The sequence below is a fragment of the Parambassis ranga genome, chromosome 8 (assembly GCF_900634625.1).
Source record: "Parambassis ranga chromosome 8, fParRan2.1, whole genome shotgun sequence".
In the NCBI taxonomy this organism is placed as follows: Eukaryota; Metazoa; Chordata; class Actinopteri; family Ambassidae; genus Parambassis; species Parambassis ranga.
In genome coordinates this window covers 13,306,843-13,327,274 of record NC_041029.1, presented here as the reverse complement: position 1 = coordinate 13,327,274, position 20,432 = coordinate 13,306,843, and the positions used below count along the sequence as shown (strand labels likewise).

The 20,432-nt window shown below is 43.5% G+C and overlaps 2 protein-coding genes across 2 annotated transcripts in view; one reads left to right on the top strand and one right to left on the bottom strand.

The window, feature by feature from the left end:
• The first annotated feature begins 336 nt into the window (after positions 1-336).
• Positions 337-9,220, top strand: fmnl1a (formin-like 1a). The gene is made up of 25 exons (XM_028411836.1): positions 337-522; positions 2,660-2,743; positions 3,048-3,134; positions 3,218-3,291; positions 3,383-3,466; positions 3,558-3,701; positions 3,961-4,069; positions 4,164-4,240; positions 4,335-4,428; positions 4,670-4,744; positions 4,837-4,947; positions 5,854-6,003; positions 6,082-6,183; positions 6,265-6,853; positions 6,932-7,056; positions 7,132-7,334; positions 7,412-7,646; positions 7,726-7,794; positions 7,873-7,953; positions 8,028-8,157; positions 8,240-8,403; positions 8,492-8,593; positions 8,677-8,772; positions 8,849-8,963; positions 9,082-9,220. Exons 1-25 carry the CDS (start codon positions 337-339, stop codon positions 9,144-9,146), a joined length of 3,351 nt encoding a protein of 1,116 aa, XP_028267637.1. The 3' UTR covers positions 9,147-9,220.
• A 5,235-nt stretch (positions 9,221-14,455) lies between these two features.
• The window catches only part of srcin1a (SRC kinase signaling inhibitor 1a), a 65,919-nt gene continuing 59,942 nt past the window's right edge, over positions 14,456-20,432 (bottom strand). Inside the window, exons 22-23 of the mRNA XM_028412180.1 lie at positions 18,847-18,978; positions 14,456-14,546 (exon numbers count right to left, since the gene is read on the bottom strand). Of these exons, the coding sequence (XP_028267981.1) occupies positions 14,541-14,546; positions 18,847-18,978 (138 nt within the window). The 3' untranslated portion in view covers positions 14,456-14,540. The remainder of the gene's footprint in view (positions 14,547-18,846; positions 18,979-20,432) is intronic.

The window sequence follows — 20,432 nt, the reverse complement described above, 5'->3', positions numbered from 1 at the left end:
TGGAGACGTAGGTGAGTCTTCGACTTCGAGTCCTGACAGGCTTTAACAGGGGCCTTGTTACATTTTTTTTTTCAAAGGTACATACAGACAGAGAGGTGGATGAGAAGACAAGCATGAGGACAACAACATACTACGTTCCATCACCCACCCTGTCCTCAGGACCGAGGCAGATTTAGTAAACTTGATGTTTCTCCATCTGAAGGCCAAAGACTTGGTTTGATTTAGGCCTTGTTGTTTTGAGTGATTACCTTGTGTCACTGCTGTGGAATACACTGATTTCAAAGGTGAAAGGGTTTGTGTAAAGCTTTCCTCCTGGATTACTTGTGGAGATTAGTGATGGGGAATGCGGCGGCAGGGGGCTTGGAGCAAGAACCGAGTGAGGGCCGAGAGGCCAGGAACTCAGTCGGGGTAGCTCCAACGATGAGTGACCCCACACCAACCTTGCAGAAGAAGCAACCGCCTCCACCCAAACTTCCCATGCCCCCAGAGGAGGAGCTGGAGGAGCGCTTCAATGTGGTGCTGGTGAGTGGTGCACACACCCATACTGCACACGGGGATCTGGCACAGAGTTATGTTGTTGTTGATGGGGTCATGTCATAATGCAGGCACAAAATCACAAGGATTTTTTATTTACTTAGTTATTTATTTATTTATTTTGGGTTTTGTAGTAAAATCTAAAACAACTTTGAACATGTGGGTAGAATAACTTGAATTTCCCTCTGGGATCAATAAAGTATCTCTCTCTCTCTCTCTCTCTCTCTAAACTGAAGCAGCAGTGAATCTGCCTTTGGGTTTGTACATGTGCACATAATTCCTCAAGCTGTAAGTGCAGATGAATAATAAAAACCAACAAGTTTAAAGATTCATCAAAATACTTCCTTCCGTTTGATTTGAAAATGTCAGACTACAAACTGGGTGATTAGTGCACGCATAGGAGACTGCTGCTGGCCCCATGGGGAAGTTGAGCAACACATTTAAATGAGAGCGAGAGAGAGAGAGAGAGAGAGAGAGAGAGAGAGCACAGACCGGAAAGCAACTGTTTCACCATTGTTTCAACAGCCTATGAGGGCAAAAATCACACAAAACAACGATTTAAAACACATTCAAATATAGTGTGTAATGGATTCATCCTTTTCATTTAAAACCTGTTATATCTCACATTGATAACATGTTTCAGAACACAGGAAATTAAAATAATCTTGATTTTAATTCATCTAAAATAAAATAGCAACCAACATCCATCTAACGGTTCCTACAAAATTCTAAAACTTAAAGGACCAGTGTGTGAAAATAATGAGTGCCATCTAGTGGTGAGTACATCAGAACTGTTAAGTTAAATTGTACACAACACACACACACATCATTTTAAGTGACTATAATGTTTTAGAGTATCATCTAAATAAAAGTATAATAATAATCAAACAGAGATGGACTCCTTCACAGCCATAACAGTGTTTATGATAAAGTGGCATGTGAGTTATCTGCCAATCATAACAGAGGTCCACTACATAAAAACACAGAATGACTACTGCCAATGTTTGATTTGTCCATTCTGGGCTACTGTAGATTGAATACATGGCAACACAACATGAAGAGGATCTCCTTCCTGTTTAGATATGTTAGGATATAACATAATAAGGAATTCTATAATTCACCTCTTCCTATACGCTCCCTAAATCCTCCAAAGTGATTCTTTAACTCATAAGTTCTCAAAAAGTACAAAATACAACAACTTGAACCAACATGGCCACTGCCTCCTCGTGCCTACCACATCCTCTCATATGAAAGTATGACCTCACCTCACTTCCTTTTTCTGCAAAGCAATCCCAATAAGCAAGGTGTCATTCTATGGAGAACCCAAATTAACACATCTGCATCAGCAGACTTTTATGTCAACATTTCCCTTTCTGACCTCGGGGATCCTCGCTCTACAGCTGCACTGTGACTTACTTTTTTTGTTCATTATTAGTGTACCACAAAACCCACAGTGGTAGTCCTCCCTTTGCTCGCTATAAGAATGAAACTCCAACAGCTCGAATGCAAATGGCTATTTCCGTTTGTGCCTCTCAAGTGGGTAGATTGACAGGCCACACCCAGTGTAAACAGAACGTTCTTTGTCAAGGATGGCTGTGTGTTGATGTTTGGAGCAGATACACAACCAGAGATAAGCAAATTTATTAAAATATATATATATATTAACACAAAACATATATTTTCAGTTCAGTTTTTGTTCCCTACTTAATCAAACTGTGCCCTTTGACTCGGGGGAAAACCACCAGACCTCATAACCATTTCCATGTAGGCTGATGACAACAACTGAAATTGAATATGCCCTTTTTGGCTGTAATGTAATATGTCATCTGTTGAGTCAACCTACACAGAAATAATGTGGAGGTGATAATAGAGATAGCCATGGTGCTAAAAATCATAATAAATTGCTTTTATTGGTCAAAAAAATGATATTAAAATTGCATGGTACCCCTTGACAACCATCCATAAACCTGTAAACACTGAGTCACCAGGCAGATATCACAGGTCTGTTTTCACTGAAAGTGCATTTGTGGTTTTGAATGTAGTTGCAAGCAGGAAACACATAAAATGACAGCATACACTATCAAACATATCTGTTATAAGAGTCTTTTTGCTCTCTTTCCTTCAGAGCTACATGAATCTGCCTCCAGACAAGCTGAAGCTGCTGAGTCAATATGACAATGAGAAGAAATGGGAATTAGTCTGTGATCAGGTAAGTCAACATATGTCATCAAACTCTTTCACCCCAGAGTTGACGCAAAGTACATAAAGACCCAAAGAGAACAGTGTGCGGTGAAAAAGAGCAGCCTGCAGCGTAGTTTCCGTGGTGGAAAGCAGATAGAGGCGTCGGCATGGAAACGAAGGGTGGTTTGTTTTGTCTTTACCAGAGTAGGGCAAGAATAATCTCAGATGCTGCAGGGTGGTAAGAGTGTATCTTGTCCAGTCATAATTTAGAGCTGCTGCTGCAAATAACTGTCCAACGCAAACCCTGTACCTCTGTGACTCCTCCTCCTTAGGAGCGTTTTCAGGTGAAGAGCCCCCCATCCACTTACCTGAACAAGATTAAGAGCTTCTACCAGGATCAAGGAGGGGTGTCTCGCAGGGTTGGTGCAAAGCATCACTTTTATATCTGATTTACATGCATACACAGTCATGTCTAAACGTTCATCTCTTCTGCTCCTTACAGTTAAAGAAAAGGATCCAAGATGCCACTCAGGTTCTCAAAGATTTGGAGATATCCCTTCGCACCAATCACATTGGGTAAGCACTTAATGTGCATGTGTATTATTGCTCCATAGTGCTACTAGTGGTTAAAATATGCAGTGTGTGTTTTCTTTGTGTCTCTCTGCAGGTGGGCCCAAGAGTTCCTCAATGAGCAGAATAAAGGTCTGGATGTTCTGGTGGAGTACCTTTCTCACGCACAAAGCGACAGCTCGTGAGTACTCACAGGACGCAGGTGTAAAACTCTCATGAAGCTCTTCCAGTGACATGACTCATCATTAAGGATGCATCCCTGCATTTTGCAGCTTTGATGTGGAGACCGTGGAAAACGGCGGCACCCTGACCGACAGAGGAAAGTCAGCGGAAAGATCAATGGAAGATTTGACCAAGAGCTCCAGCAGCTCCCCGTCACATGGTATGACCAGGGCTGCTCGTGCACTGACTATAAGGTGAGACGCTGCAGACATGAAAGGAAGGTACAGCATGTATTAAAAAGGAACTTGCAGTATATACAGCTGCATTTAGTCGATAGTATTGAAATAGAAGCATACACAGCAGAGGTGGTGTGATGGAGGAAGTTATTTTCTTAGAGAGCTCTGTTAAACTGAGCCTTTTCTCTGCATTTGTGGCCTGTTTCTTATCACAACCTTACAACCACATGTACTTCTTATTTTGCACAGCATACATTCACATGTCATTACTTCACAGAATAAGCTCCACTCTAGGGAACAAGATGCATAAGAAGTCCCATTCATCCAGCCAGAGGGATGACATCCATGTGTGCATTATGTGTCTCCGAGCCATCATGAACTACCAGGTACAGTCTTAGTCTAGTAACAGCCTGTCAGTCACAGGATCACACTCCCATCAGCTCTGATTGGAACAGCTGTTTACCTTCCATCTGCTTCCAGTCTGGCTTTAACTTGGTGATGACTCACCCGCGCTGTGTGAACGAGATCACCCTCAGTCTCAACAGCAGGAATCCCAGGTGTGTGTGCAGACAGAGTGTGTGTGTGTGTGTTATCTGTCTGCATCCATATGTCTAACCTCTCCTCCTCCTCCTCCTCCTCCACCACCTATAGAACCAAAGCTCTGGTGTTGGAGTTGCTGGCTGCTGTTTGTCTCGTCAGAGGAGGACACGACATCATTCTCTCTGCTTTTGACAACTTTAAAGAGGTGAAATGAGTTTTTTTTTCCAATAATATTTTCACCACTTTGGCCTCATTTGGCTGTTGTCCCAGACTTCCTCTGTTTCATTACTCATCTTGTGAGTGACACAGTCCCTCCCTCACACGCACTGTGGTCATACTTTTAGCACATCAAGTCATATCAGTCATGTGCATGTTTGTGCAACACTTTGGTCATTTTGTATTTACACTCCCATCAACTAAAAATACACATCTTTACCCATCTTCAGGTGAGCAGAGAAAGGAACCGCTTTGAGAAGCTGATGGAGTACTTCATCAACGACGACAACAACATTGACTTCATGGTAGGACCGCAGATGTATGAGCTGCACCTCTGGATGCAGAGCAGACTGTGGATGTGACATGTGTGTGTGTGTGCGTGTGTATGTGTCTGCAGGTGGCCTGCATGCAGTTCATAAACATCGTGGTGCATTCAGTGGAGAACATGAACTTTCGTGTCCACCTGCAGTACGAGTTCACACACCTTGGATTAGACAAGTATCTAGGGGTGAGTATGCAAAAAAAAAGAAGAGACATGCTGTAAATGTTGTGACATAATTCCATATATTACAGAGCTTTCCTCATTTAATAGAGCTGTAGAGGCATAGTTAGCAATTAGCCCCGATACTGGAAGAGACCAAAAACAGAGTTAAAAGGATAATATAAGCACATGAGATCAAATGACTCAAACCAGCACCCTGAGGACCTGCTGGCAGGTATTTTTTTTTATTTTAGATACTTTAATAATACCAGAGGGAAATTGTTTTAAAGCTGCTGCCAAGCAGTGTCATACAATGACCAGCAAGGCGCGCCACACCAGTGAGTGCACTGGAGGCAGTGCGGGTAAAGTGCCTTGCCCAAGGACACACAACAATGACTTAGGGAGAAGTTGGGATCAAACCACCAACCTTCCAGTTATTGGACAATCCTGCTATACCACTGAGCCACTGCTGCCCAAAACATGTGCACTGTGCACATCTGTATGGTTGTGACAGCCATCCAATCAACTAACAAGAATCTATGACAAGTACCGCCTCCTTTCCAGTCAGACTCCCAGCATGACTTCACATAACATCATGTTGCAACTACCATCAATATATAAGAAATATTGTGAATTTTTAAATTGATTTTTTTTATTTACTAGTAAAAACAGTTATAAATACAGAAAAAACACACAAAAGTTGCACACAAAGTATAAAATACACAAAGTAATGTAAAAGTCCAGCTGTACAGTCTCTGCTATTTATTGAAATTTGTGTCCTGATTTTCACCCCCCAAACCATTATATATTTGCTTTGAAAGTATTAATACATTACAATCTCCATTTAAGTAAAAAAAAATCTTAAAACATGACAATAAATGCACGTGAATCTTGATTTACTCCTATAATATGTCATCACTGTGTGTTTATTAGACTCTGAAGCTCACTGAGAGCGAGAAGCTGCAGGTTCAGATCCAGGCCTACCTGGACAATGTGTTGGATGTCGGAGCCCTGCTGGAGGATGCTGAGAACAGAGGAGGGGTGCTGGACCACGTGGATGAACTGCAGGATCATAACATAAAGGTCAGCCGCAGCCAAGGCTGACACAGGTGAGAGTGTGTGTGCAAAGAGACGGTATCTCACCTGTGTGTTGTGTTGCAGCTGAATGCCCGGCTCCAGGAGATAGAGAACCAGACCTCAGAGAGAATATCTGAGCTGGAGACTCAGCTCATGCAGGCCACCAAGGAGACGGGGCTGCTCAAAGTGAGTCTGACACTGAAGGTGTGATCATGTTTGAGAGAATCTCAGTTTGTGGAGATCATTCATGTTGTTTGTGTTTTACAGGAGAGCCTGCGGGAGTCCTGTTCCCAGGTCAGCACTCTGCAGCAGAGGGAGAGAGAGCGGGAGCTGGACAGAGAGAGGGAGAAGGACCGGGAGCGCCTGAGCACCTCCACCTCTCAGACAGCCTCAGAACTGGAGCAGAAAATCCAGGAGCTGCAGGACAAGGGGCTGGTCCGACTGGGACGCACCGCCTCAGGAGGTCTGGACATTCAGGTTGTGCCAGTCACTGTGGTGGAGTATGTCCAAAGCCCAGCCTCCCCCACACAACCCAGCACATCAAGCCCCCCTGCCTCTGCCTCTGTCACACCTGCTCCACCCGGTGCTGGACCACCTCCTCCTCCTCCTCCTCCTGCTCCACCCGGTGCTGGACCACCACCACCTCCCCCTCCTCCTCCTCTACCTGGTGCTGGACCACCACCACCTCCACCTCCTCCACCCGGCGCTGGACCACCACCACCTCCTCCTCCTCCTCCTCCACCCGGCACTGGACCACCACCTCCTCCTCCTCCACCTGGCGCTGGACCACCACCACCACCTCCACCACCTGGTGGTGGACCACCACCTCCTCCTGGAGCTCCGCCCACCGCACCTGGTAAGGATCTGAAAAGTACTGAAAACTACCGTTACCCTGCAGCATGCGACCACTGGTGATGTTTTTCTGCTTCCTCAGGGGTTAAGAGCAAGAAGCCAATCCAGACCAAGTACAAAATGCCATTGTTAAACTGGCAAGCTTTAAAACCAAACCAGGTGACAGGCACGGTCTTCACCGAGCTGGATGATGAGCAGATCTTAGGGGTAAGAACTCCATAGACACCAAACCCTGACCCTGATCCCTTCGAATACATTTTAACCCTCTTCTCTCTGCATCAGGAGTTGAACATGGAGATGTTTGAGGAACAGTTCAAGACCAGGGCCCAGGGTAACTCCGCTAACCTGTCCAAGATCAAGATGAAGGCAGCACAGAAAGCTCCCAGCAAGACGTCCCTGATTGACGCCAACAAGGCCAAGAACCTGGCAATCACTCTGCGCAAGGGCGGAATGAGCCCAGCGGATATCTGCACCGCCATAGAGACGTAGGTGCTTCTGTCTGTTGCATCCGTCTAAGCCGTCCTCCCCATAAATGCACTAACCCTGACCCTTGTGTGCACAGGTATGACCAGCAGGCTCTGGCCATAGACTTCCTGGAACTGCTTGAACACTTCATCCCATCAGACTTCGAGATGAAGCTGCTGGTGAACTATGAAAAAGACGGGCGTCCGCTGGAGGATCTGACGGACGAGGACAGGTTCATTTTACGCTTTGGGAAGATCCCACGTCTGACCCAGCGGATAAACACTCTCACTTTCATGGGCAACTTCCCTGAGACCGTCAAACGCCTGCAGCCGGTCAGTCCGTCAGAAACATTACACTTGAAGCTGAAAGACATTTATAATGTGCACTGATTTTGTTTCACATCATCCACAGCAACTCAACTCCATCATCGCTGCATCCATGTCCATCAAGTCTTCAACCAAACTGAAAAAGATCTTAGAAGTAAGTGAGACAGGACACACACTTAAGTGATGCAGCTTCTAAATGCCAGATTTTACACATTGACCTGGCTGCTTTTAGATCATCCTCGCCTTTGGTAACTACATGAACAGCAGTAAGAGAGGCGCAGCGTACGGATTCAAACTGCAGAGTCTGGATCTTGTAAGTAGTTTTTTTTGTTAGATAGATTTTTCTCCTTAAGACACCTTTAATCGAGCGTTGATGGCCTCTTTCAGCTGTTGGAGACCAAATCCACAGACCGCTCACAGACACTGCTTCACTTCATCACCAACATCATCTATGACAAATACCCCGACCTGACCAACTTCCACAGTGAGCTGCACTTTGTGGACAAGGCAGCTCTTGGTAAACACACACACACACACACACACACACACACGGGTTACATTAGGGACCGTGTTTACACTTCTTTCCATCTCTTTGCTAGTGTCCCTGGACAGCATCCTTCAAGAAATCCGCTCCCTGGAGCGAGGGATGGAGATGGCCAAGAAGGAGTTCCTGGTGCAGGACGACAGCCCCGTGCTGAAGAAGTTCATCAAAACAAACAGCGAGCACCTGGACTCTCTGATCAAAGACAGCAAGACGGCACAGGTTGGTCAGAGTCACAGACACAGACTCTCTCACTCGCACAATGTTGAGAAACATCCGTCTTCAACATGTTGTTTTTTTTTCCATTCAGGAGGCATACAGCTCTGTGGTGGAGTATTTTGGAGAGAACCCAAAAACCACGCAGCCCTCCATGTTTTTCCCCCTGTTCAACCGCTTCGTAAGGGCCTATAAGGTGAGTGTGTGTGTGGCAGATTTTCTTATGTTTTTATTTCTATCACACTCATTACTTTGTATGATCATTTTAATTAAACACAGACAGCACAGCAAGAGATTGAGCAGAAGAAGAAAATGGAGGCTGAAAGCCATGAGGTGAAAGAGTCGCCTTCTCCAAACAAGGCAGGAGCACAGAAGGTAACTTCTGATCATTCACAGCACATAAGTAAAATCAAACAGAACCGTGAGCTCTTATTTGTGGACCTTCCTTTAGGGGCCTATGATGCCTAAGATGCCACAGATGGACCTGATAGCGGAGCTGAAGAAGCGGCAGGTGAAGTCGCCTGTACGCGAGGGCAAGGACGGCGCCCTGGAGGACATCATCACAGGTAACGATGCTTCCTGCAGGATGCGCTCAAAGCTCCTGTGCTGCACGTTTGATGTTTAAATGCGTGTGAAATTTTAACTTCACGTCAGCACGCTCGCTCTTGCCCTGCTTCTCCACAGATTTGAGGAACTCACCATACAGGCGCACAGATGGTCGCCGGCCAGCACAGCGCCAGGACACTTAAGCCACTTCTGCTTCAGGGTTTTGTTTTACAAATGTTACACACACATACACACACACAAAAGCAGAAAGAACAAGCTTTATCAGGAGCTGTATATACAATATATGTTTTTTCATTGTTTTAGTGTGAATTTGTTGTGTAAATAGAATTCAGTTGAAATATTTTTAACAATAAACAAGAATTTGATTCCAAATCTTAACAAACATATACCTAAGGTGCCTCTGTATGCTAGACATTTGTACAAAATGGGACACAATGTAAAAATGCAGTTGTGTATTTAACAGAACAAAGACAACACAGCAAATGTGGACACTGAGGAATTATAAAAATATGTTCTGATGACAGCGTGTGTGTGAAAAGGCAAAAAGGTTGAGTAAAATCAAAAAGTTGCACGCTTGTGTCAGAATGATGGGAGGGTTTCATCACTCTGTGAAAGACATGTGTGGGAAAGTAGTTCCACTATTTACAAGTAGCGTATCTCAACAATAAAGAAACAAACATTTACTTAATATGAAAAGATTTGGAGAATTCAGAAGCACTAGGGTGCGTTTCAATAGAATCAATAGAAATTTGATTGCATGTTAGAACAATCAATCAAACTTTAAGTTTAAGAGTTTAAGATAGTAAAATGAAAAGAATTCCTGGATTTTGATCTTTAAAAGAACAGTAACATTAAAATGAAATAAATACAATACATATATACATTACAAGAATATGTATATGTCAAAATATAAAAAAAAAACCAAAATAATATTAAATCCAAAATGTAAAAGCCATCCTCATGTAGGTTTTGAGTGTAGTTTTAAATATTTAGAAATGATTGAGCTGCATGTCACGTTGTCACAACATGTCACGTCCTAGAACAGTGGGTCCCCTCATTTCAGAAGCTTGTTAAAAGAAACCTCAGTTCCAACATTGCTTTTGTTGTCTTTGTTGGACTTTAATGCATTTTTTTATTCTGTTTTTACTAAAATCCTTTCATCCTTTGAAACTGCAATATAACACTGTTACAATATAAAATAAACCATTTTAACCACTGTCTTTTTTGTTTTGTCTTGACCGGACCCATGCAGAATCAATCAATCAATCACAGCATGCGATCCATATAAAACAGGCTCAGACGCCACCACTGTACAAGAGAGCTGCACTTTATTGGACACACAATCACAGCAAGTTATGTACAAAAGGAGGCAGGTTCAACTGCCTGCTGTCTTCTCACAGGAAAAACACACACATTTCTCACAGAATATCATGGCATCCACACTGATAAATTAGTATCTCCAAGTATCAGTAGGCTTTTAGTTTTATATATATTGTTATATTATAGATCTATTTTCTGTATTATTTTTCTTCATATATCACACTACTCTACAAATGGGAGAATCACTGTGGTGTCACACCATCGCTGGTGGCTTCTCTGGTTTTTGGGGGTGCATTCTGAATTTCTCTCGTCACATAACGTCACAGTTAAAACTCAACATGCCTGTGTCACAGATACCAAAATAATGTCTCACTTTTCATGAGTGGAAACCTCTAACATAGAACCAAGTCTCTTCTTCTTCTTCTTTCCAGAAAACATGTAGACAACATTTTATTTTATTTTATTTTTTTTTAAATTAACTGCACCGTGCGATTGTTTTCGAGTATACATGCATTGTTTTTGTATATACCTTTTGTACCCATCGTATTAATAAAACATCTTCTTTTTGGACAGAACTCTGCTAGGAATGACTCGGCCTATTTACAAGTCAATTTTTGTTTTTCTACTTCTGATGCCAAGATTTTTGAACATCCACACATTCATGTAAAAATCTCATATACATACTATATAGAATGTAGGTTCATTATAAAAAGAAAAAGGTACAATGGCAAAGGATAAAACTCCACATATATTATCAATCCATCTCGGTGGTTTATAGATTAGCTACTTAACGGAACTCCCACTGAGCATCCACAGCGCTGCTCTTCCCGTCCACATGCAAACATGAATAAATTAAAGCCAAGTAACTCGTGTCAAAGCAGCAAAGGCTATCGTGGGAAGGCCTGTAAACTCACCATCTCCAACATCACTGATACAACCTGAATCACAAATACAGGATGGGTGGGGGGGGGTGCAACAAAAACAAACAAACAACAAAAGAAAACACTCCACATGTACAGAAAATCAAAAGATAGTAGCAAAATAAGCCCCTACACACAGGCACTAGTCCGGCCTCTTGAAGTGACCTTTCACATAAAGAGGCAAAGGACGAGCGATTTCAGGGATTTCATTAAATGATAAAGAAAATCCTAGAATTGAAAAATGAACTTCAGTGTATATTACAGAGGCTAACTGGCATCTATACAGATATTTAAACAAATATAAAAATGTTCTGCATATGAATAAATAATCTCAAGTGTGAAATGTAATATCTCTTTCAATGAATTAAAAAAGAAAACATCTGTACAAAATGGTCACTAATATATAAAACTGAAGAGATGATGACATTTTACAGTATATTATTTAATCTAGGCCTATATATATATCACACTTTTCTTCACAATTAGAATATCATACACGAACATCTGACTTAGATATATTTCTATATGTAGATTTCTTCTATGTTTAGTTTCAAGTTTGCATGAGTGTTTTTCTGATTGCCAGAGGCGTCCGCTGTGAGTGTGTTCCACGGGCCATCTGAGCCTTCGGCCACGCTGGAATCACAGCCCGCTAACACTTATCTTTAAAAGAAGAAGAAGGAAAAAAAAAAAGTCACGCAATTCTGGAAGGGTTTCATGTCAACGCAGCCGAGCGTGCACACCACCGACCTCCCATCCCCCCTCCCCACATACACAACACAACCAAATGCAGCAAATGTATCTTGGCGACTTAGAGTTATGGATTTGAGTGTGGAACAGCATGAGTAAGTGAATTTCTTTCATTTGACTTCACTCAATATGAAACCCAGGGCTTGAACCTGCCTGGCAGAGCTACAGAGTGCCCGGGGGGGTGAGGCTTAATTCGCTGCGCTGTGAGCTTGCAGTTTTACCCACTGTTAGAGCTGGGGGAGTGTTTAGTCAAATGCCACTGCTGGAACCTGACACACACACTTACACACACACACACACTCTCAGGATTTCAAGTGCTGTTCGTCTGCCAGTTCTCACAGCTTCTTCTTCTTCTTCTTTGGGTGTCATTCTGTTCGTCTAATACTGCAACACAAGATGGTTGTGGGGATTTCTGGCAGGTGTTAGAGGCACTGGGAAAAACATGGTTACAGGTCCTTGCAGGCAGACAGACAGGCAGACAGACACAGAGCAGAGCACTGGCTTGGTAAAAACTGTGATATTACTAATTACATATTGCACATTGTTCTCACTATGTCCTCTGATAACCTTTTATTTTAGAGCCAAAGACAAAGCAAAGTGAAGGATCAGCTGCTTAACTGTCAAACCCTTCCTCTCATCTCTTTGGCTCTTTTTTTACCAGCGCTCTCTATGGAGACGGGCCAATTCAAAGCCAGCTTTATTAAACTAGCCTTCAAACACACATCCCCAAATTAATCCCCTCTCCCCTTAAGCTGCCTTTCCTCTTTGACACTAGCCTCCCCTCATTTTATTTTTTGTATGTTTTAATCTCAACGACAAAAAGAATCGATTTCATGCAGTCATTCTGAGAACGACTGGAAAAAACGAGAAAAAAATATATGTAACTGTCTGCTCATTCCCCGGCGGGGCAGCCTTGAGGCAGCACACAAGACAGGCCTTTTAAATAATCATAAGTTCAACCACAGTGGCTGAGAGAGGCCTTCATGCAGAAAGCAGGTATCAGAACCAAAGCATTGATCTCATGTGCTGCTTTTGAAATCTTTGTGCTTGTGCTAAAAATGAATGGAAACTGTGCTTGCTTTAAATTTCAATAGGGTTCATATGGAATATGTGCTGATTCTCTTCATCAGCCTGTAGATGTCTGTGCTGTACAGCTTGACTTTACATGTGCGTTTGAGTCTTTGGGATGTGGATTTGATGCTACTGTGAAAACATCCTGATTGTCATGATTACAAACACATACACAGAAATTCTTTGCATTTTTTTTCCCTTCTGTTTGTGTGCTGCTCCCTGCAGTGTGCTTGCGTCAATAGGCTGCCATTTCCAATTAAAATCTCTTACATTACATTTTGCTTCTAAATATTAAAATGTGATGTGAAATCAAAGCAGGCTGTTAAGATGGTGAAATGTACAGGAAAGCACAGTGTGTACAAACAGAGGGGAAAATATAGCACCAGTTCAGAGTTTAAACACAAAAAAAGCCACAAAAACAGCTCGTTATTAACTGACAGGTGATGCAGGAGAGCAACATTATCCTTGACACACACAGCTACTGGACCCACTTAGTGATTATTGCAGCTCTAATTTTTCTATGTCACAGTCTAGATATTTTAACTATGCCACTAATGACCCATTTGGTGAGGGTATATGAGAGCAGTACTGTCAGTAAATCCAACGGGTGGGAGGGGCTTTCTCTCTCTACGCTGGGGGAGCTGTGGCAGTATGACAGTGTGAATGAAGCGTCCAAAGGAACATGAGTAAAAAAAAAATGTGCTTGTTTTCTCTCCTCGTCATCACTAGGGGTGAGGTCCTCATTCAGACTCACTGCCGTCTTCCTTGCAGCTGCCGAGGCTGTGACTGCAGGGCCTGAGCCCCCCAGAGGAGAAGGTGAAGGAACTCAGAGGGGTGGGTGAGGAGGGAGACAGGGATGGCGTAGGGGTGGTAGGGGGAGAACAGGAGGAAGAAGAGGAGGTAGCTGTGGGAGTAGAAGAAGAGGAATGGCTGCTGTAAAGAGGCAGGGAGGAGGCTCGCTGCTCACGTAGAAGGCGGTGATGACGGAGCGCGGAGGACAGCAGCAAAGCCTCGGCGCTCAGGCCCGAGGAGGACAGGCTCGCCAGGAGGGCCTTCGCTTGGTTTGAGGAGGCTGTCGGGCCGAACACTGCTGCAGGAGAGGCCGCTCGTCCTGGAAAAATGCCAGTTTTGATACCGCAGAGGTATGGCTCAATACTGCCACCGGTGCTGTTGGTCCCCAAGGCCTTCAGGTAGAGCAGGAGACGGATGGGGGTAGAGGAGGTATGTCACAAAAATGAGGTTTTCAGGGGTCAAGGGGGAAATCATGAAAAATTAAAGTCTGAAAATTGGTTGTGGCTGGGTACTGTCCCCTGCAGCACCTTCCTTTACCATAACAGTCAAACGTGCCTGTGCAAGCATGCTTGCACACACCCCTCCCCCCCACACACACACACACACACTCATCCACAATGTGCACAGAACAGGTGAAAGGAGCTGATAAAAGGGGTCAGGTGGATCTCTGTAGTCGGGTAAACAGGACGAAGAGGAGGAGGAGGCTGAAGAGGCTGGACAGGTCGCTCACTGCTGCAGGGTTACGGGTGCAGGGAGGTGCAGGGTAGCACGGGTTTTCACAGGGGTGAGTGACAGGATGGGTGAGGCAGCGCCGCAGGAACAAGTGTCAGAAGAAACATGTAGTGCAGGGGAGGGGAGTGAAAACAGAAGACAAACACAGGAGATCGTTATTCAGGTTGACAGCGGCATGTGTGATGACACAGGCTGCCATCTACACATGACACCACTGATAAGGCAAGGCCAACCATAAACTGTTGACTGCCTTTATTTTGACACTTGTTGTTAATGATTATACACTTATACCAGAGAAGACAAGATATCCAGATGGACACACGGCGTTTTCATCTCTTCATGTAACACAGGAATGAGTCAGTAGATGGCACTGTTTCAACAGTCTGAAATCACAGCATGTCTCTTTTGCTAAGATGAGTGTGTGTTTTATGCACCGATAATACTGAGCCAAACAAACCAGAGCAATGACAGGCTTAGATAAGAGAAATACTACCGCTGTATTCAAAAAAAGCAGCAGGAGTAAAGTTTTTGCTCTAAAAGTTTTACGAGATGTTTGTTTTGGGGATTACAGGGATTAGTTCTGCATCAAAAATAGAACAGGTGCATCAGTCTAGACTGCGCTGCTGGGAGGCTTCCACCTGTTTCAGCTCCTAGGCCTGTGCCGCAGACCGTTCCCTGAGAGCCGGGCTCCTTCTGCTCCAAGAACTCTTCTCAAGCCTGGCCGACACATTTATTCTGCTCTGTGCGTGCGAGAGCGCAGCCTCCCTTCATCTCGCTCTGCACTCGGAACTGTCTGCCAAACGGCAGCCTCCGAGGACAGGCCTTCACTTACCACCCCCACACCATCACCACCAGCTCTTGCCGAGCACCTTCAACTAGCCTGTTTTACCGCCAGAAGAAGTAAGAGGCCAAATGGGAAATGGAAATAGGGTTTTGCAGCGTGAAAGTGATTCACATTGTCATGCCCTTCCTTGATCTGTGCCAAAGCAAACGAGGAGAAATTGTTGCTTTGAACTGTCTGTTGTTATCCAGCGCATTGATTTGAGGGATCCTCATGCCTGTAATGCTCTGAAACCTCTGAGTGAAACCTCAGTGAGCAGACAGCCCGAGCACAACGGCACCATCAGAGGAGCTCTGCTCACCCCAAATTTACACACAGAGAGATAACCTCAGGCTTTCTCGCTCCAATTACAACAACATTATTTATCTGAACACAATAACACACAGAATCTGTAGGCCAACCTGATTTCTACTTCACAATGAAACAAATTTGATCTTGATTACAAAAACAAAATAACTTGAAACTGGCAATGCCAGTGTTCACGTGTTAGCCGACTGCAGCTGGTGCACAGTGATGTCTGGTGCACCAGCTGCCTTTCATATGCACACTGTCATTGTGATGGTAAAGAACGTGCAGAGTTTTTACACCTGTATCAGGAGAGACTACTGATTGCTGTGCTCATTCCTTGGGTTTGCCCCCCATTCAAATGACTGTCTGGAAGAGAAAACACCAAGAGAAGGGTTTAGGGGTCACATTTAAGGAGGTTTAAGACAGGAGACACTTTTACCTTCAGCTGTGGGCCGAGGAGAGAGTTCACCCACGGTGGGCACATCTGATTGTTAGAACAAAGTGCAGATCAGCAGGTTTGAGGTTAAAGCCGAGATATTATGTAGATAAACGAAATAGAAAAATATGTTTTGTTTTTTTGGTGGCTGTAATTGGGATTTCTCTTCAAGGCCTGATGTCAAGAGGTTAAAAAAACACTGGGTGAAATGAACATAGTGTCAGCAAAAGTGCTTAATTAGCTCTTAAAGGCTGTATGCAAATCAGCCAGCCACCTGGATAATTTGATGAGATGAGCTGCAGATAATCAGCGTGTTTTTCCTGCCTAGACCGTGCTCAGCTGTTCCATTACACTGAATTCAAAATGATTTAGTAGACAGATCCAGCTCCACTCCTCTGTAAAGCGCTTTCTAGTTGTGACATTAAAGATGTCGGGAAGCTTCAAGTGAATCAGCTTGAAGAAAAAATACTGAAGTCTCAGTATCACGTTACAACATTTGAATAACTAAAGTAAGTGGACGCATGCCTGTCTTGTTCAGTATAGAATAATAAAAGACAGATGGCTATTGCTTTTAAGTTGAAGGTAGGGTAGGAGATTTCATTCTGAGCACTTTTTGTTAAATTAGTGTAACTTCTCTTTACAATCCGATAGCAACCAATTAGTTCAGCAGTTTCGCATTAAAACTAAAAATATTAATCATCTGTGGAAGCTATAAAACGCTAAAAACATCAGCCAATCCTCCGGGTGGACCCTGCGCGGTGTATTGGCTGGTTGTCGCTCTCTTCCTGCTCTGCGCGCACCAGAGCGGTACGTGCATGATGGCCGAAGTCACAGACCGCAGCTCGTCTTCAGGTAATGCGCGTCCATGTGATTGGGAGGCGTGGCTTCGGGGTGAGCTCCGAGAGAAAGGGGTGTGTGTTTACTTTAGAAATCTGGCTGACTCTCACTGAGTTTTCAAAATCTCCTACCCTACCCTTTAATTTAAAATCTTATTTTGACCAAATAGCAGCTATTACGTACCATGTGAGCTATAAGTAAGCTATTGCTTACAGATAAAGGGTGTGAAAACTGCTCTGTTCTTCTTATTGTCTGACACCTACACTTATAAATGTACAAAGGGACTACTTGACCTCCAAACTACTTGAAGCACCTCACACAGCTTATTCAGTTTTTGTTTTTTTGTTTTTTTGTGTTTAAATCAGGCTGCCTCTTTGTTTCTGTGCTGCAGCCGTCGCCACCCTAAACTGCTTGGCAGAGACTTCCCACGCTGACAATTAGCTTTGAGTGTCCACTGTCCCTCTGAGGATAGCGCTTTCACACATCCAGCATCTTTCCACAATGACTGTTTTGAACAGTTTGTAGACAAAGAGGCTGCCGTGTGCGAGTGTCATACTGAAATAATGGGATTAATTTTGCTTTCATTAGACAAGTGTGGGGAATGAGCGAGACTGACGAAGGGAGGTGAAAAAAGAGAAAGGGGCAGCGTGCACAAATTGCAGAGTACATAAAGCTAAAAGAGGACTGAAAATAGCAGGAAACGTGAAAGTTTAAATGGTGGAAAAGAGAGCTGTCCTCTTCATACTGAATAATCGGTGATTGCCACTGACTCAAGGGGAGATTATTACATGGCACTGCAGAGATACATCCCAATCTTCTCTCAGTCTGTGACGACCAAGCTTGATTTTTTTCTCCCATCTCTGAAATCTCTCACTTTCAGCCTAACAGTCATTTCTCTGCAATCTTTAAGACTGAATTTGTGTCTGAATGCTCTGTCAGATTCAGTAGGTTATGGGGCTTTAGGTGCACTTCACTGCTTCGGTTATTTTTCAAATTACATTGACATTAAGCTTCCCCCCCCCCCATGCAGTGCACAGGCATGGTGCAAAAATCTTCTCCTGGACTGACATGCTTCAACAGTTCAATTTCCTTGCCTCTGGAGGCCATCTAGCATCCTTACGCTCCATTCCTTTACCCTGCTTACACCACTAAAATGTTCTTCTCCTAAGATAAGTTATTATAGTAGGAGACAAATAACTTTTACAACTTTTTAATGGCATCTTCATATTATAATGAGAGATAACATATGCATAAAAACACTGCTACGGTAACTGCACTGCTAATCCTCCAACTTGAATAAAACACGAGAGCAGGCATGGATCCTTTGATCCATCCACACAATCCCATGATAACGAGACTGTCAAAATAATATGACTGCTCTTAAACATTTGAAGATCAAGTTTGAAGGTTTTAAATTGCATTAATCATCACTAACGCCTTTAAGAATTAAGTTGATATTGTAAATATTATGATGATATAGAGTGGAGCATGCTGAGGATATGCAGAAGTTCTGTGGGTGAAAGGTGATGGAAGAGGCCGATTTTGCTTGATGTGGTGTGTATAAGACAGAATAAAGGCTTGCTGTTCTGTTGCTATTTGAAGAACAAGGCCAGATAATTGGCTTGTATATGTGTTCAAAACTTTTAATATGGATCCAAAGAACACCTTGCCCATTTGTCTTGATTCACATCAGGTTTGGATCATTACTTCTATTTGACCTTATTTCAATTGTAATAAATTTGAGGGCATAATAAAAATGCAGTGTCCTTCCATAATGATCCTCATCTGAATTTTATGTATCCACATTCTGTGCAAGCTTCTATAAATCCCTCATCTGCAAAGACACATCCACATCGAGAAGGTTTTGGCCCCGGCAGCACTAACTATATAGTTGATACCTGCTGTTGGGTCTTCAGGAAATCCTCTCTTTTGAAACTTTTAGTCTTGTCCGTGCTGTTCTGCTGCAGGTGCTTCAGCTTGGAGGTGGCTGAGGAGTGAAGAACTTTCCCAACAGTGGAATTATTTCCTCCCTGAGAGGAGAATAAGGAAGAAAAGGACAAGAAACTGTGTGAATTGTCATTTCTCATGTACACTTTGTGCTTCAGACACACATCAGCACCAAACAGAGTTTGATTCCAGCAAGCAAGCCTGTCTCCTGACACCAATGGGGTTTTTAAGATCTAGTATACAACTGAGCTATTTACTTCAGAGGGTTTTACCATCTATCAGTAAAAATGACACCGAACAGAACACAGAAACGCAGCATCAAAACTGACGTTGCGTAGCCCGGCCTCGCTGCAGGATGCACCAGGCAGTGTGCTTAATGATCATTCCCGCTGAGCTACTCTATCGACTGTCTCTAATACGCACAAAAACAAATAGATATTCAGTCACATTTCCACCCAGCTGTGCCTCCTCTGCACACAGAGCTATTAGTTGAAAGAAAAACTAATAAAAGATTAACTGTAGTGGTGTCAAATAGCCAATCTTTCCCTGTTGGTGAAATAAGGCAGAGGCACACTAACCTTCTAAGCACATCCTATTCTTAATGTGAAATTGTGACATGAAATATACAGTGATTTTACTGCCCAATGTGCTAATTAACAACTGAACTCTAATGGAGCTTGTCAGAGTGGATTTCGTGAGTGCGCCTGCAAACATTGGACAGGAACAGGAGGAAGAGCCATGCTGAATTGATGAGCGTGGCTGTACTTGGGAGTGATGAAATAATGTGTGAATACTCTGTAATCCTCAGCTGTGCCCACAGGAATGCTGCCTGGCTCTACATCAGAGGGCTGAAACTCACCATGATAGTGTGACTGTCAAGTGTTGCAGCCCGGCCCTGAGTGAGAGGCTACGATGAGGGCAACAGGGAATACTACACAAGCTGTCAGGACACCTCAGTGAAGTGACAGCTGACACGGGAGCGCTGATAATTACTAATCTTTTGTTGTGTTGCGGTCAGCTGGAGGTGAGTGAATTGGGGCTACTCGCAATATGTGGTAATAGAGTTCAATACATGGTCATCAGACATTAATAAGAAGTGGATTGAAAGTGACGTTTGGCTTTGGTGTAAGAGGTAGGCTTCAATACACAAGCAGGTTAAGATTTCAAGGCAAAACAAAGGTGAGAAGTCAGATTCATTTAACAAAACTGACAAGTAAAGAGAAGAAAGGAGAAGAAAATAGAAATGCTTTGCACTTCTATACATTTATTTTTTTTGCCTGTTCGGCGTAACAAAGGGTGAAATTAGCCAGATTCTCAGACAGAAAACAGACACCAGGGTAGATCAATGAAGAAACAATTAACGACTGAACTCAGCAGGACAGCAGCTACAGCAATAAACACAGAAAAGACAAGTAGGTAAGAAGTCTGCTGTCTGTGCCCCTCTCCATATTTTCGATTTCAAGTAGACAATCTGATTCAATCAGGGAGCAGACATCAGAAGCTAGAAAGTGAAGTCATCCACCGAGAAGAAGAAGTG